The sequence below is a fragment of the Notamacropus eugenii genome, chromosome 6 (genome assembly GCF_028372415.1).
Source record: "Notamacropus eugenii isolate mMacEug1 chromosome 6, mMacEug1.pri_v2, whole genome shotgun sequence".
In the NCBI taxonomy this organism is placed as follows: domain Eukaryota; kingdom Metazoa; phylum Chordata; class Mammalia; order Diprotodontia; family Macropodidae; genus Notamacropus; species Notamacropus eugenii.
This window is the reverse complement of record NC_092877.1, coordinates 329,961,788-329,978,688: the sequence shown is the minus strand read 5'-3', so window position 1 is coordinate 329,978,688 and position 16,901 is coordinate 329,961,788. Positions and strand designations below refer to the sequence as shown.

The 16,901-nt window shown below is 38.3% G+C and overlaps 1 protein-coding gene across 5 annotated transcripts in view; it reads right to left on the bottom strand.

The window, feature by feature from the left end:
• Window positions 1–16,901, bottom strand: part of LOC140509960 (uncharacterized) — a 54,312-nt gene that overhangs the window by 28,469 nt on the left and 8,942 nt on the right. For all 5 annotated transcript variants that reach the window (XM_072618126.1, XM_072618125.1, XM_072618128.1 and 2 more), the window contains 3 exons: window positions 16,305–16,453; window positions 13,763–13,903; window positions 12,097–12,245 (listed from right to left, as the gene is read on the bottom strand). In XM_072618126.1, coding sequence (XP_072474227.1) covers window positions 12,097–12,245; window positions 13,763–13,903; window positions 16,305–16,453 — 439 coding nt within the window. The remainder of the gene's footprint in view (window positions 1–12,096; window positions 12,246–13,762; window positions 13,904–16,304; window positions 16,454–16,901) is intronic.

Below are 16,901 nucleotides of genomic sequence, written 5' to 3'. Positions count from 1 at the left end.
GGCCTGAGCCCATTGGGTGGGCTGGGACACAGAATCCTTGATTTCTGTATCTTTGCCTGATGGTAAGCATTGTTCTTCCTCATCAGAAAGGAAGGGAGGAAATGTCTGTTCTCCAAGAAAGTAGCCTTCAATAGTTTTATTTCTTTTCCCTTTTCTGGGCATTCTCCCCAGCCAGTGACTTGACCTCTGAATATTCTCCTCACACCCACCTTGCCTCCTGGTCCTCCCAGCAACAAATGATATTTTTTAGAGAAAAAACCCCAGAACAATTAATCCAGACTTATCTTGGATTCAGGAAGACTTGGGGTCAAGCCCTGCCTCTGATACATGCTAGCATAGTGACTCTGAGTAAGTGCCTAAAGCTAGGTCTAGAAGCTACTTGTTAACTTGGATAAAGTGCTAGGCCTAGAGGCAGAAAGACCTGAGTTCAATCCTGTGTGACCTTGGGAAAGTTGTTTAATTGCTGTTGGCCTCAGTTTCCTCAACTGTAAAATGGAGACAATGATAGTAACTCCTTCTCAGGGTTGTTGGGAGATCAAGTGAGATAATAATTGTAAAGTGCTTAGCTCAGGACCTGGCATACAGCACGTACTTAATAAATGCTTATTCCCTTCTTTCCTTCCTCCTTTCCTCTTTCCCTCCCTTGTATTTAATTACTTAATATTTATCTAAGTGGTAAAATAGATGGAATGCTGGGTCTGGAATCAGGAAGACTCCTCTTCCTGAGTTCAAATCAAGCCTCAGACACTTGCTAGCTGTGTGACCCTGGGCAAGTCACCTAACCCTGTTTGCCTCAGTTTCCTCATTTGTAAAATGAGCTGGAGAAGGAAATGGCAAACCACTCTAGTATCTTTATCTCGTCAAGAAAATCCCAAAGAGGCTCACAAAGAGTCAAACATGACTGAAAAATGACTGTGCAACAAAAATTATCTGTATATTTATTCTGTATATATAGACACATATATATGTGTGTCTGTGTGTACATATATATATTTTCAAACTGGGAGACAAGTATATACACACACACACGTGAGAAGGGAATGGCATACATACACACATATGAAGGAAATGGCCAACCATGCCAGTATCTCTGCCAAGAAAACCCCAAATGGGGTCACAAAGAGACGGATGTGATTGAAAATGGCTGAACAAGAAGAAATACACATAAACACTCACACACATATGTACTTGCATATAAATATGTATACACACTTGTACAAGTGTGCGTATATAGGCATATATTTGTGTATGTCTATGCTTGTTGTCTCCCAGGTACACTGGAAATTTCTTGAGAAGAGGGATTGGTTCCACTTTTAGCATTTGCATTCCCAACACTTATCATAGTGCCCATAACAGGAGGTACTTATCAATGTTTGCTGATTGATTAAACAAGGAAACAGAAGGTCAGGTTTATAGAGCACAGACCACAGAATGTCAGAGCTGAAAGGGCTCTCTGAGATCCTTATGCAGCTTGTGCTAGAATTTAATACTAGAAAGAACCTGGTCATTCATCTAGTCCAACTCCTTGGATTTTACAGATAAAGCAACTGAGGCCTGCAGAGTATAAATGATTTACCCCAGCATGTCATGGATCAGAGATCATGGGATGAAGACCAAAAGGGGCCCCAAAGGTCATCCAGTCCTGTCCCCAGGGAAGAAGAAGCAGAGCCAAGATTCTAACGCACTTCTTCTGACTCCAAATCCCACACACTTCCAGGAGTCTAATTCTCTCCTATCTCATTTTTCCAAATATGGACATCTTTCAATGGAATAATTTTTATTTATTTATCTTCCCTACATTATAAACCCAAGGACAGGTCTCTTCCCTCTTCTAGACCTGACCTCATTCTGTTCTCTGTTTGAAAATGTCTGCAGCCCTGACTAAGTCCTGTTCTGGTTTATAGGTCTCCCACTCTCCAGCCTCTCTCTTCCCCTTCCCCATAATAATAATAATAACCTCCATACATATAATTCCTTACAGTTTATAAAGCATCCTTTATTTTTTTTTCTAGGAGATATTTACAACAACATTTTGAGACAGGCAGGTCAGGCATCATTATCCTTATTTGTATAGATTTAGGAGAGAAGTGACTTAGCACACAGCTAATTAGCAGCAGAGATGGGCTAGAATTCAGTTCTCCTAATTCCTTGTTAGACAAGGAATTAGAATCCTCTTGACTCTGCCTCACTGCCTTCTCCGCATTGCCCTGGATTCATGGCTATTCCTCTCTCCAGATTCTTTTTTGCTTCTCATGGCAGAATGGAGTAATGGAAAGCATGGTGGTTTAGACCCAGAGGATCTGGGTCCAAATCCCTGTAATATGGGGCAAGTCACTTCATCTTCTGGGTCTCACTTTCTTCATCTGTAAAATGAGAGAATTGGCTGGACAGACCCTAAGGTCTCTTCCAGCTTTAAACTATCTAAACCACAGATCTTGCTTGAATTCCCCTACTCCATGAATGCCCTTTAACCAGGACCTTCCTCTAACTCCTTCCCTGATCCACAGATGGATGAAAAACTTTTAAAAGAAATAGTGAATTATTTCATTTTCAATTGTTTATATAAACTACATGTAGAGGGGGAAAACATTAGTGGACATAAAATAATATGCACAAATCAAATAGGGCAGAAATGTAAGTGCACATATTTTATGTTTTCTATGCTCCTGAGATCATTTGTTCGGTCCAATAATAGAATTCTTTATTGGGAATCAGGTCAATTAAATGAGAAATATGGTTAGATATGCAAGAGAAAGCAGAAATAGCAGCTGTGTCCCAAGCACCTTCATGCAACTCCAGCTTTTGGAAATTTTCCTCTCTCATGTCATCAGCGAGAGCAAACTCATTGCCACCTATCAGGATCATACTTTGGCCCCCTTTTCTAATTAATGATGACCTGATCAGCTAGACAAATATTTTTGAAATATGTTCTGTATCTCAAAGCACTATGGGCAATGAATCAGGAGGGACACCTATTAGTAACACTTGTAGCTCGGATGGTGAGTTGTTTATCAGTCTTGCTAAGTTCTCCTGTATTTTTGTTGATAATGGCATTACAGTATATGAAAAGTGTTCGGAACACCTTAAAGATGTAAACAATTCAGCCCTTTCTTTCTACCTCTTCCATAAGTTCTAGTATATCAAAAAGTACTCTGTTCCTAAGACTAATGAAATCAGCAGAGTCAAGAGAACATTGTATACAGTAACAATGATATTGTTTTAAGAACAATTTTGAGGGACTAAGTCATTTTGACTATTATAAATACCCAAATTAATTACTAAGGACATCTTAATTACTTAATTGATTACATTCTTAATCACTAAGGACTATCTTCATCCAGAGAAAGAACTAATGAATAGAAGTATGTATAGAATGGTTTTTAATGGTATCCATCTCTAGAGTGGGAGGGGGAGAAAGAGGACAAAGAAATTACATGATAGATATTATATATTTAAATGGAATAGCAAGTTCATAATAGATTTGCAATTTCAGGTACAATCATCTTTTAAAATTTTTTACTATGTTGTAGAAATGTTAGCTTTATTTCTTAAGTTCAGAATAAAGTAAAGAAATGTTTTTAAAAGAAAAAATAAACTTATGGAAGTTGAAAACTAAAAATAAATTAATTTATTTATAAAAAAGAGAAGAAAAAGAAAAAATAAGAATAATGGCTAATAGGCTTTGTGAACTCTCCCGACTGGATACCACATTTCATAAACTTGTGGCAGGTTACTGCTTGCTGCTGGTTCAGAGTTGCAAAGCCTGTTTGCCAATAGCTAAAGAACAAATGAGACTAGTCCTAGAAGCAGAAAGTGGAGTAGGAGTCCATTATAGAGAGTCTCAAGTGGCTCTGCTCCTGCCCAGGTCACTTGCCTTCCTACTTAGGGCTTTCAGGGATTGGGAGAGTAAGCCACTCTGGAGAGAAAATTCTAAATAGTGGTGGGGAAGTAAGCTATGACACTGGTTAAGGTCATGGAATCTTAGAGCAAGAAGTAGCTGTAAGTGCCCATCCAGGGGAACTCTGACTCTCGATTCTGTTGTCTTCATGGGGCATGGATCCAAGACAAAACAGAGAGCCTCTCACAGCACGTCAGAATGAAGACATTCTGAACCACGTAGGCACAAATGACATTCCTTGGAGGAACCTCAAAAATATTGCTGATAATTATGAAGTCTCTGGCAAGAAACTGAAGACCAAAGGGTCACAGGATGTGTTTTCCATACTGTTGCCTATTAAAGGCAAGAATTAAGAAAAGAGAAATTAAGTTGGGAAGTGAGCACCTGGCTAAGAAGGTGGTATTAGAGAAGGAATATGCATTTCTTGATCACAGCTTATAGTTGACAGATTCTTGGCCAGAGAAAGAGTACATCTAACAAAAGCTAGTAAGAATATTTTTTTTTGCCAGGTGTCTTACAAATCTAATTAAAAGGGTTTAAACTAATAAGAACAGGGAAGGAATACTTCTCTATTGAGAAAATCAAATTGATTCTGATTCCATTTTGTAATTGATTCTACTTCATATCACTCCCAATAGGTTGTAAATTGCCTACGCCATATTTCTTTCTCTCCAAGTTAAGTTCAGAAGTTTAGCTGTTATCCCCTAAATCACCTTAATCCAAATGAACGTTGTCTCTATACATTTTATTGCCCATGTACAATTAAGAGAGAACTGTTATCTCACTAATAAACTTTGCAAGATGCAGGTGGGCTCCAAGAATTCTGCAATGCTAACTGTTACTACTGTGACTCTAACTAACCATGCAGGTGGACACCACCAATGAGCATTCCATAGCAACAAGATGGAAGGAAGAGTTATTGCTAGTCCTGCACTCCTGACTTCCATCCAATCGTATTGTTTTCCATCATCTATGATATTTCAGACTTTGAAACTAATTATATTGCTTTATGCTTTGTGGTCTTTGTTCTCTTGTACTTCCCAAAACTATATGAAGGCTAGTAAGCCCTACCTCATGGTCTTTTGACTGATTGAGGAGTCGAGAGACCAATAAATTGAATGTGCTTCAGTCTACTTCATTTTCAAATGTAACAGTATATACATGAAGTTAGATATCATGGGATCCAGAGCCACTCCATTTTGAGAATCACTCCATTTTGTTCACACATGCTACAGAGAGTGCCAAAAAGATATACTCAGAAATTCACAGGAGACAAAATCCAAGAAAGGGGCCACTAATAAATCTCAGAGCTTCCAGGGCCTATATGCAGATGCCCAAGGTTTAGATAATAAACAACAGGATCTAGGGGTCTTAATGTAAAGGGTCAAATTTAGCCTCATGGAAATAATTAAGACTTAGTTGGATGAAACCCATGACTAGATTGTAGCTTGGATGGATATGCCTTACTCAAAAGAAATAGGACAAAACAGGTAAAATGGAACGGGGAAGGTAGTATTTTATAATAAGAAGGTATACTCATATGAGGAGATCCTAGACTCAAAAGGGACTAATATAATGAAGAACATCTGGTTTAAAGGCAATGGAGGGAGAAACTGAAGTCATTTTGTCATTGGAATATACTACAGACCATCTGGACTGAAAGAGAAAATAGATAAGGAGTTTGGAAAGCATCACAGTCTAGCACTGAGACATTTTAAGGTGATGATGTTGTACTTCAGTGATCAAAGCATCCACTAGTCTTCTCTCTCCCTGCTAAAAGTAAGACAACTAATAAATTCTTCACTTGATTTAAAAGATCGAGGAAACAATAAGGGGAAATTCTATTCTGGGTCAGATTCTACTAACCAGGAGGAACCAGCTTCTGGTGTTGAAATGATGGGAACCTGGTGGGTAAGTGACCACTCCATCCTAGAATATGTGAACAAGAGGAAATCTGGGAATAGTCAGACATGTGATCTAGATTTTAGGAAAGCACATTTCAAATGTTTGGAATAGGGGTTCTTAACCTTTTTGATGTCATGAACCCGTTTGGCAGTCTGGTGAAACCTATGGATCTCTTCTAACAGTATATTTTTTAAAAGCATAGAATAAAATATGTAGGATTATAAAAGAAGCCAATTTTATTGAAATACAATTCTCAAAATATTTTTTAAAAACAATTTCATGGATTCCAGGTTAAAAATCCCTAGTTTAGAAGAAAGTAAGGTGGATTAAAATATCTCAGGGAAAATCAGCTCAGGATGGATGGAAGATGGAGTAAAGTCAATCTGACAATTAAATTTGAATCGCAAGCAATGTCAAGCTGCTTCTGCTGTAAAAAGTCAAAACAAGAAGGAGCCCTCCATTCTCACGTAAATTTGTAGCAGATATGTTTTCTGAGCTCAAACTACAGTTCCAGCATTATTTTTTCAGACCTCAATGAAAGTGTAAAAGAATATTCCATATTTCAAAATCCATTTGACTGAGTGATTTAGGAGCTTTCATCTAACCTTCAAGGAATTAAAGTGTAATATATTGATATCCTAAAAACCACATATCAAGAGAAGAATCTAATAGAATTCTATAAATGCACTCCAAGAGATGAATATGCTCAATTAGAATTATGTGCTTGATATTGGCATTTGGCAGTGTCTATGCTGATAATAGTAATAGCATTTATATGGTACTTACTATATGCCAGGTACTAACTTTGAATCTCAGTTATGTGAATCATTATCCCACTCCCCCAAAAAGGAATTTCATTTTTTATTAATTGACCTTTGTTACAAATTGTATTAAATCATTACCATATTTTCAATTTTATCAATTAAACATGTATGCAAATTTTTCTCTCACTTGTTATATAAATATCTGCATAATCTCTTCTATTTTGCCTCTTACCCTTCAAAGCCTAAAATATTTACTCTCTATCCCTTTGCAGAAAAAAGTTTGCCAACCCCTGGCTTAGATTTATGAAAGAAATGAAGAAAATGTTAATAATTCTGATTAAATTTAAAGGGTGCTGATGCTAGCAGGATCTTGCTTGGTTGTCAACTATACTGTAGAAAGAGATCTAGAAAGAGATCCAGAAAAAATCTAGAAAGAAAAAAATCTAGAAAGAGATCTAGACAATCTAGAAAGAAGTTTAGAAAGAATCTAGAAAGAGCTCCAGAAAAATCTAGAAAGAAAAATCTAGAAAGAGATCTGCAAAGAGACCTTGAAGGAGATCTAGGAAAATCTAGAAAGAGATCCAGAAAGAGATCTGGAAAGAGATCTAGAAAAAGATCTAGAGAGAAATCTAGAAAGAAGATCTAGAAAGAAAGTAAAACATCTAGAAATCTAGAAAGAGATTTGGAAATCTAGAAAGAAAGGAAGAAAGAAATAAATCTAGCAATCTAGAAAGAAGGAAAAGAAGGAAGGAAGAAATAAATAAATAAAAGAAAGAAAGGAGGAAACAAAGAAAGAAGGAAAGAAAGAAAAAGAGAGAAATGAAGAAATCTAACCGGTAAACCCCAAGTTAACTGAGCAGATTCTGGCCACCAAAATTTACCTTTTTTTGGATGGCAGAAGGAAAGGAAGAGAGGATGAGCTGAGTTACCCAACTAGCTGGGTCCCCATTGAGGCAGCTCAGTCTACTTACAGATTGTGTTTGTCCTTTGTTTTCGAAGAGGACCAGCAAATAATGACATGATTTGCAGTTGACTTGGATTTGAGTGAGAGTTACTCTTTCTAGGACACATTTTAGCAGTACAATAGATTGTCAAGTACTAAAACTGATTGAGTTTCAGCCTGTCTTAGAGGCAATAGGATGAACTCTTAAAATTTCTAAGTTTCTGATGCCAAGGGACTGTTGTGGAAAGCACTGGTTGTGCATTGCAATGGCATTCCTGCCCCTAAATGTTCATGACAGCTCTAAGTCATCCTTAGCCATGTCAGATGTATAGGGATTGCTAATTCCAGCTGACACAATGGGCTATTTTCTGGATTTGATTTAACAGCACCTATAAGCCTCTAGATTGTCTTTTCTCACCAGCCTCTTTAGAAATGTGGTAATTGGTAAGCAATCACAACGAGATCTTTGAAAGAGAGAGAGAATTTGAAGAAGACAGAGGAATTAAAAAGAATGGTTTAAAACCAAATATACATACAAATACATTTGGGGGATTTTCTTGTTTTTTTCTGAAGTATTTTTCACCTTTACAGATCCAGGCATTTTGTAATTGAGTAATCTTTGTCCAATTGTGTAGAAAGGAAAATAAAGCCTTCTAAGAGTCTCCAGATTGGATGGGTCTTTACAGGTTCTGCTTTAGTCTTCTGTGCTTCCGTCCTTACATGCCACATCTTAGAGACTAGGTTGGTACCATACTCTATCCTGTTTGAAGTAATTCTGGGAAAAAGCTAAATGGAAGTCTGACCTATTTAAAGAATGAATCATAGAGTGATTCATTCACCAAAGAAATTTCTGAGGCCAAATGAAGAATCGAAAATTCCCCCAAATCTCCTCTTCGCACTTTTCTTTATTATGGATTGTTATATATGTTTGTGCACAAGATTGCACAGCCCCTTCTTATGTGAATATTCCCTGACTCTTGTGGCAGCAAGCATTTCATAGAGAAGAAAACATGGGAACTGTTTTAATTTTTTTTTAAAGACTGCATCTCCCTATTTTGTGTGGGATGAAAGTATAGTGACTAGTCCCAGAATTGATCCCACTACAGATTGGTTCAAAATATTTGACCTGTTCTGTTTCTCACTTGAACTGGTTCATCCTTTTTTAGGCAACTTAGAGGCCTCCCCATTCCCAGAGTCTACCATATTGATGGTAGACTTAGTGTGGAAGCCCAATTGCCTAAGCCCACTGAAGCTCAGAACTCCTGAGCTCAAGAGATCCATCATCCTCAGATTCCAGGGTGGTAGGGATGATAGATGTGCCCAACTGCAGGCACTTACTGTTTTCATGTATGTCATTAAAGTTTTCTGAATGTGATTAACTAAGGTCTCACATTATCCATTCAAATGTTAACCCAACTGAGTTGAAAATACCATTGGGTTTCTAATTGATAAAAGGAGAATAGGCAACATAAGAAACAAAAGAAAGAGAGAGCCAGCCTCAGAGTCAGGAGGACCTACTTTCAAATTTTGTCTCCAACATATTGGTTGTGTTCCCTTGGGCAAATCTCTGTCACTGCCCTACTTCTCCCCCACCTCCCAACCCCAGCAACTCTCTAAGACCATAAATCACAGAACAAATTCACGTCTGCATTGCTAGAGAGAGTTTCCTCACCAAGAATTCCATATCCTGAAGAAATTATAGGTACAGGTCAAAAAAGTTTCCACCAAAAATAAAGGAACCTCAGGACAAAGGGTACCTCGGCATATCACAAGCTTGCTTCCCCAGTTCTGGCTAGTGACAGTTATCCCTTGAACAAATTTTGGCAATGTTAATAAGGATTTATTCTCATGACAACTTCTAGTTATTTATATAGCTAAAATTTACATGTAAAATATAATAATCTTTCATGTTATATAAAAGTCACACAATAATAATAGCTAGGATCATATAGCAAGTTTGGGTTTGCAAAGCACTTCATATATATATATATATGTATATATATGCATACACACACACACACACACACACATATTAGCTCACCTGAGCCATGCAGTAACTCTCTGAGGCAATGCCATTATTATCCCCATTTTACAAATGAGGAAACTGAGTTTGAAAAAAGTTAAGTAACTCTCCCAGAGTCACATAGTTGATAAGTATCTGAGGCAAGATTTCAACTTAGATCTTCTGGATTCCAAATCTAGCTCTTTATCCATATGCCACCTAACTGCCTTTTTAAAGGGAGTATTTATATAATTGCTATAATATTTACAAAGCACTTGACATCACTGCCTTGTCATCGCAGAGGGGCTTGTGTAGTTCAATGAAACTATGAGCTATGCCATAAAGGGTTACCTAAGATGGACAGGTCATAGTGGAGAGTTCTGAGAAAAGGTGATCCACTGAGTGAGGAGGAAATGACAAAATACCCCAGTACAGTATTAATGGCCCACAGGGTCACAAAGAGTACAATAGGACAGAATGAGTGAGCAACAGCAATTACATAAATTATCTCAGTTGGTTTCCACAATGATTTTGTGAGGTAGGTGTTATTATTATCCCCATTTTACCAATGGTGAAACTGAGCCTGGGAGAAGGGGTATGAGATAAGATTTGAACTCAAGTCTTCTCGATTCCAAGTCCAATAAGCTATCCCTATACCTGAGGTATCAAACACCTGTGACCCACAAAACTCCTGAGTATAACCGAAACCCGATTAAAATGCATCTTTTAAGCTGATTTTAATGAGATGATATTAATTATCCAATCAATCAATAAGCATTTATTAAGAACCTACTATATGCCAGGCACTGTGCTAAGCACTGGATATATTAATAAATGTATTATGTAAATGTAAAAATGTAATATGATATATTAATAAAAAAGAAACATATAAACATGCATGCTTTTCTGAGTTCCACAGAGATCTTTTTGTATAGTTTAGTAGTTCTTGTTCTTTTGCAAACCATTTTTATGACCTGGATCTTGTCCCTTCAACTTCTGGGCATCATTTTCATGACTGAAAATTGCTGCCTCTACTTTATTCCCAGATTTTTTGAACTGGCCACAATCCCTAAAGATGAGCAGAAACCATAAGGCATGAGGGCTATTGCCAAGAATTTAAAGGACTGTATAAAATATCATTTAGTTTCAAAGTGACAAAGCCTTTGTCCTATAAAGAAAACTGTATCCATTTGTGAGCTGTAAAGCATCAGCCAAACCCAGAGAGAGGGAAAATGGTGCAAGATGATATTAACAATAACTGCAAAGGGAGGGAACGATCGCAAAAGACCACCTTCCAATCCTTCCCTCTCTTTTAGAGTACTGAGCTTGCTCTTCAGAATGAACAAATGCATCCATCTCAGAAATCCCTGAAAACCCTTCAGATGGGCCGTAGTTACTACATTTGCCTGTCTCCTAGCTATAGGGATATTTATATCTTTCTCACAAAGTCTTTATTCCAGCTTTTGACTTTTCTTAATTTTCATTTCTCTTGACATTAGTGCAATGGCTTTGCACAAAGACCTATGAGATTCTGCTGTCCTGGGAAAATGGGTGAGGTTGTTACTGATTAATTAGAGGGTTGGTTGACCAACTTAATCTGAGGATAGGCAGTCTTAATTGCTTCGGAATCCTTCTTTCTTGAGGTTCTTTTCAATTCCAGAAAGAGAAGTCTCCTTTTGAAGAATGACTTCTAATCAATATACCTGTTTTCTGTAAGGTACCTGGGTCAATTTCCATTTGAAGGATGACTTCTACACACCTATTATCCATAAGGTACCTGGCTCAGTCCCCTCCTCATGTATGCTTAGGAGGCAGCATGTTATAAAGGAAAGAACCAGAGGCAGGAAATCAGAGGACTTGGTTTCAAGTCCTAGCTGTTTTACCTGTGTGAGTTGGGACCAAGTTAATCTTCCCCTCAGTGAGGCTCAATTACCACCTCCTTCTCTGTGCAGTAGGGTTAGTACTTGCACCACCTATTCACAGAATCATTGGGAAGAAAGCTAATCTATCTAATCCAAGTTAATAAGAATTTCTTAAGTGCCTACTCTGTGCAAAGCGCAGTGCCATATACTAGCAATACAAAGACCATATAAGAACGAACTACTAACATCTGAAACTCATTCACAACATTCTGTCTTCAATCTCTTTCTCCCATCCTAGAATACTCTACCACCTCACCGTTATTTCTTAGTTTCTTTGTCATCCTTCAAAATTCAAGTCCAGTTCCCCTAATCCAGGAGACCTTTCTATGTCCCCTCAGGTGCTAAAACCTTCCAGCTTTCAAACCTACCTAGTTGTTTACATGTCATCTTTCCCACTGGAATGGAAGCACATTGAGGGCAGGAATTATTTTTGCTTCTTCAGGTACCCTCAGAGTTCAGCACAGTGCCTGGCACATAGTATTAGCTTACTAAATGCTTATTGTCTTGTCTTGACTATCATTAGTGACTTTTCCATAAGCTTTTCTGAGTCACTGGAATAATAATTTCTTTTTTACAAATGAATATGCACCTTTAATAAGAAAAAAATCCTTATTAGAAAGTTTCCACCAGAGTGACTTGGTGTTCCTTCAGCTTCAATTTACCTGGAAGCACTTGCTGAGATGGACTCCTTCTGTCTGGTAAAACCTTTGCTGCTCTGTCTTCTCCCTGGGTTTCTGCAAATTCTGCTATGTGTCTGATGAGATCCAAGGCCCCAGAACATTGTAAGTAATTACCACTAAGATAAAGTTCGCTAGAGTAAAGAGGCAAAATAAAGGTTTTAAGTGATATGATTTTCAGTTGCTCTAAGCACCAACTATATGCAGAAGTATATATGTATATATGTATATATATATATATATATAATGTTTTTGAGCAGAGTAGGCAGCTAGTAAATGATTGTTGAACTGAACTGAATTGAATCTAAATAAATTATTTGGTAGTCATATTGTCAGAAAAAGATTAATACTATACTTTGCACTTAATAGAAAAACAGTCACTTAATTTTCTTCTATAAGCCCTCAGTCTCAAAGAGACCTCCCTGGATCAATACCTAATCCCTCGAGAATAGGGAAAGAAAGTACTGCCTTTATGTGGAGTCACAGCATCTGTCTTTAGGGGATGGGAAAGGCAAGGATCTTAGCTGACAATTATTTCTCTTTCTGAGTTTAGTTACTGTTGCTAAGCCCTCTTCCTGGGCCTCAGATCTCATTCTTGACCTTTAAACATTGGAAAGGGTCAGGCCTGAGAGAAAGGATTTGAGCATAGGTCATTGTTGAGTTTAATTAAATACTGATATACTTTCCTTCCTTCAGGTTAGGCTGGAAAGAAACTTTAGAGGGGAAAAATATTTATTTCTTGAAATTTTCAGTCTAACTAAAAAGGAGGTTTCTTTAAAGTACACTTTTACATTACAGAGACTTCAGCATAAACTCTAGTGGATCTGTGTTCTCCACTGGCGCAGATTGCAGTCCATCCTCACCTTCTCATCCAGGGCAGATCTTGTCTGTGTTAGCTCTCCCTCCTCATCTCTACCCTCCCCGGCTTCCTTCCTTCCTGGCTAAAATCCCACTTTCTACAAGAATCTTGTCCTCATCCCTCTGAATTCTAGTGCCTTCTCTCTATTAATTTTTTTTTTACTTAATCTGCATATAGTTTGCATGTACTTATTTGTTTGTACGTTGTCTGCTGATAGGGAGTTCTTTGAGAGTAGAGATTTTCTTTTGCTTTTCTGTGTATCTACAGCACAGCATCTGGCTTAACAAATGTTTATTGCCTGATATCTATATTAACCTAAGCATATTTGGAAAAGGAGTTATAGAGGATTATATCAGGGAAATATATGGCAGATACATTGCAGGGGCTAGAGAGAACAGGTAGACAGCCAGAATGCTTCATGGGTTTGTTCCACAATGTCAGGAGAAAGTGAGGAAGTTCTCCAGCACATTGGATGGCCTTATAGGAGAGAGGCATGGGAAGAGCACTCATGGATAGATTGCAATTCACCCATTGGAGGGAGGGCCCAACTTGATGAGATCACCGATCTTTTTGAGTTTTGAGCATATATGAATTGTGATCTTGTCAAAAGAATAAACCTGATTTCAAGACAAGCTATCCTAGGAACAAGAAATAAGATCATGAAGACAAGTTAGGCAGATTTATGGACCAGTCTGGAAACAAGCAGCACGCCGAAAGATACAAAGATTAATTAACAAAAACTTTTGGAGGCTTTGGCTGGAATAATTCTAGCCACTGGATGGTTGGACTTACCAAATGGCACTTTGGCTAATTGCCCAGCCCAGCTTTGAGCCGATAGTTGGTCCCAGATTGCAATACTGCAGGCTGAGAATTTTAAGCTTTTGGTTGTTTTCCAGGCCAGACATAAGAATGTCAACTCCCTCATTTCCAAACCTTAAAAGAAAAAGAACAAATTAACTGCTTATTACTGGATTTAGAGAAGGAAAGGAGAGATTATTTAATCCAATTCCTTCATTTTAGGGTAGTGGCATGGAATGAATGCTGGATTTGGAATCTGAGGGCCTGGGTTTGAATTTTTGCTCTGATGCACATATAAGGCTCCTTTCAGCACCTTGGGGTATCAATTCTCAATTTGCAAAAGGGGAGGGGTGAGGGAGTGGGTTGGATGACCTGGCTCTAAATCTGTGGTCTCACAAAGCTACCAGGGTAAGCAGTTTGACCAAAATCACATTAGGAGGCAAGGCAGAATTTGAACCGAGATTATCAGACTCCAAATTCACTTCTGAATTCTACATTTTCCATTTGGTAACTGCTTTGTCGGGAACCCTTTAGGATCAGTTTCCTTACATGTAAAATGAGAGGTTTGGACCAAGTGACTGTCTCTCCCTATCCCTCAGTGCCATGATATTCAGCTGCTTGCTTCCCTTTCTCCAGGATCTGAAACTCACTGACCTAGGTAAACTAATCTCCAATAGGGTTTTAGCTGAAGAGGGATTAAGAATTGTAGGCTTTTCCTCTAGCTAAGAGATGGAATGCATAGAGTTCTAGACCAGGAGTGAAAAAGACCCTAAGTAATTGAAGAGGAGTTGAGAAGGAAGTACATTCTATACATACAAGACAGCCAGTATAAAGGCATGAAGTCAGTAGATGGAATGCCTTATTCAGAGAACCGCAAAGATGCCAATTTGTCTGAAATGTAGTGTGTGAAACAGAATAGAATAAAATAAACCTGAAAAAGTAGGCTGGAGCCAGGTTGTGGTGATCTCTAAATGTTGAGTCAGACAGTTTGATTTTGTCCTAGGGGAAACAGAGAACCACTGAAGATTTTAGAGCACAGGTGTCACAGGGTCAGGCCTATTAGTCAACAAACATTTATTAAGCCCCTATTATGTGCCAGACACTGTGTTAATCATGGGCTTTAGGGAGATTTTGACAGAAATGTGAAGAAAGGATGAGGAGAAGCTGGAAGCAAGGGAGACCAATTTGGAAGCTACTGCAAGAGATGACAAAGACTTCAATTAGGTTGATGGTCAGGAGAATGAAGAGGAGTAAGTAGAAATAAGAGATGTCATGTCATGTCATGTCATGTCATGAAGGTAAAGTCTACGAGATTGAGTGATTTACCCAGGATCCCACTGCCAGCATGTATTAGAGGCAAGTCTTCCTGACTTGGGCTAACTAGGGACTCTCTTCTAAATCTCAATGCCATAGAGGGATAATGAGAGGGGAGAGGGCAAATGGATGTTCTTCCCCCACACCTCAGCCCCAATCTGATCTAGTTAAAGCACATCCCATGCAATCCTGAGGCTGTATCTGGGTCACTTGCAGAGAAATGTGATCAGTGCTGAAAGGCTTGTTGGTTGGGGATGGCTAGCAAATCCAAGATGGTCACTTATCCCCCATCTTCTTTTGACTGAAAGAGGAGAGGCTGAAGCAAAGCTACAGTCAGAGAGGATTAGCTACTAAACCAAGAGGGTTGACCCACTTCATAGGGAAATGATCTTACCCTCTGCATGTCTCTCTCCCTTCCTTCTTGATGATGGCATCAGGATTCTTCAAGCTTCTCCTTGGAAAGGAGAGAAAAGTTCAGCTCCTAATTTGAGCTGCCATATTTCTTCTCAAAGTGCCCAGGGCACAGGCTCAGGATTCCACAGGGTGTGCTCTAGCCAGAGCAGACAAGGGAGCTCTGGTATTTCATTTCCATTACACATATCACTAACATTATCCAGCTGAGGAAAGTGGGACTCATAGAGATTAAATGACTAGCTCCAAGTTGCACAACTTGTGATGCAGCCAAGATTCAAACCCAAGTCTTTTGGCTTTGAGTCCAGTGCACTTTACACCACTTTAGGCTACACTGTTTGACCAAACAAGATCAGCCGAAATGAACAAAATGAAAGAATAGAAGACAGTTCCACTCTTGAAAAGATTTGGCCTAGCCCTGGCCCTAGCCCAAAGAGAGATCATCCTACTAAGGGTTTAACATTACTTGCAAATCATTTCAATCACGGAAGAAAGAAGCTGAACAGTTGCCTTGGGATCAAAATGAATTTTCTGAAACATCTTGCTCTTCTTAGAGATATTCAGAGCAATCATTTAAAAAACAAGAGGTTTCCAAGTACATTGGAAGCCCTGCTTCATGAATCCAAGGAGTCAGATTTCCATGGATTGTAGTTTTCCTTATAATGGCTTTGAGTGCTAGATTCATGCTCCTAGGACATTGATGATACCTCTTAGCAGCCTTATCTTCCACTCATGACTGACTGTATTTGGCAAGAAGAGATACTGGGTCTGATTAGCTACCAGGATATAACTTTCATATTCTTTTCCTTACTTGTTGTAATCCAATACAATTGAGAGCAAATTGCTGGAAAGAAGAGATTTGCTCAGTCTCTCCACAGACCACAGGTCCATTTGGCTGTTAACAATTTCTAGGGTAGAAAATGGGTACACGGTACGTCCTCGCAGCTCTAGAAGTATGGCCTAAGAACACAAATTAAGAAATGAATATTTAACAACTGAAATAGAGGTAATGCTTAAATGTGGTACTCAAAGGTAAATTATTTCAACATTATTGTTCCAATTTTCATACAACCTCTAGATGTTTAGATGTGTTTCTTCCCAGAGTTGGAGAGCTTCATTGATTGGGCTTTGCCATTTCTTGGTCTAGGATTCTATGATTTTCAAAAATTTCACTTACTTCAATAGCCAAATGAAAAAATGCTCTGAGTTACTAATAGTTAGAAAAAAAAAAGAAAATTAAAATAATTCTGAAGTACTACCTCATACCCATCAGATTGGCAAACTTAACAAAAAAAAGGTAACAGATGTTGGAGTTACTGTGGGAAAAATATGCATATTAATGCACTTTTGGTAGAGATAAGAATAGGTCTAACCAGCCATTTTGCAAAACAATTTGGAACTATGACTC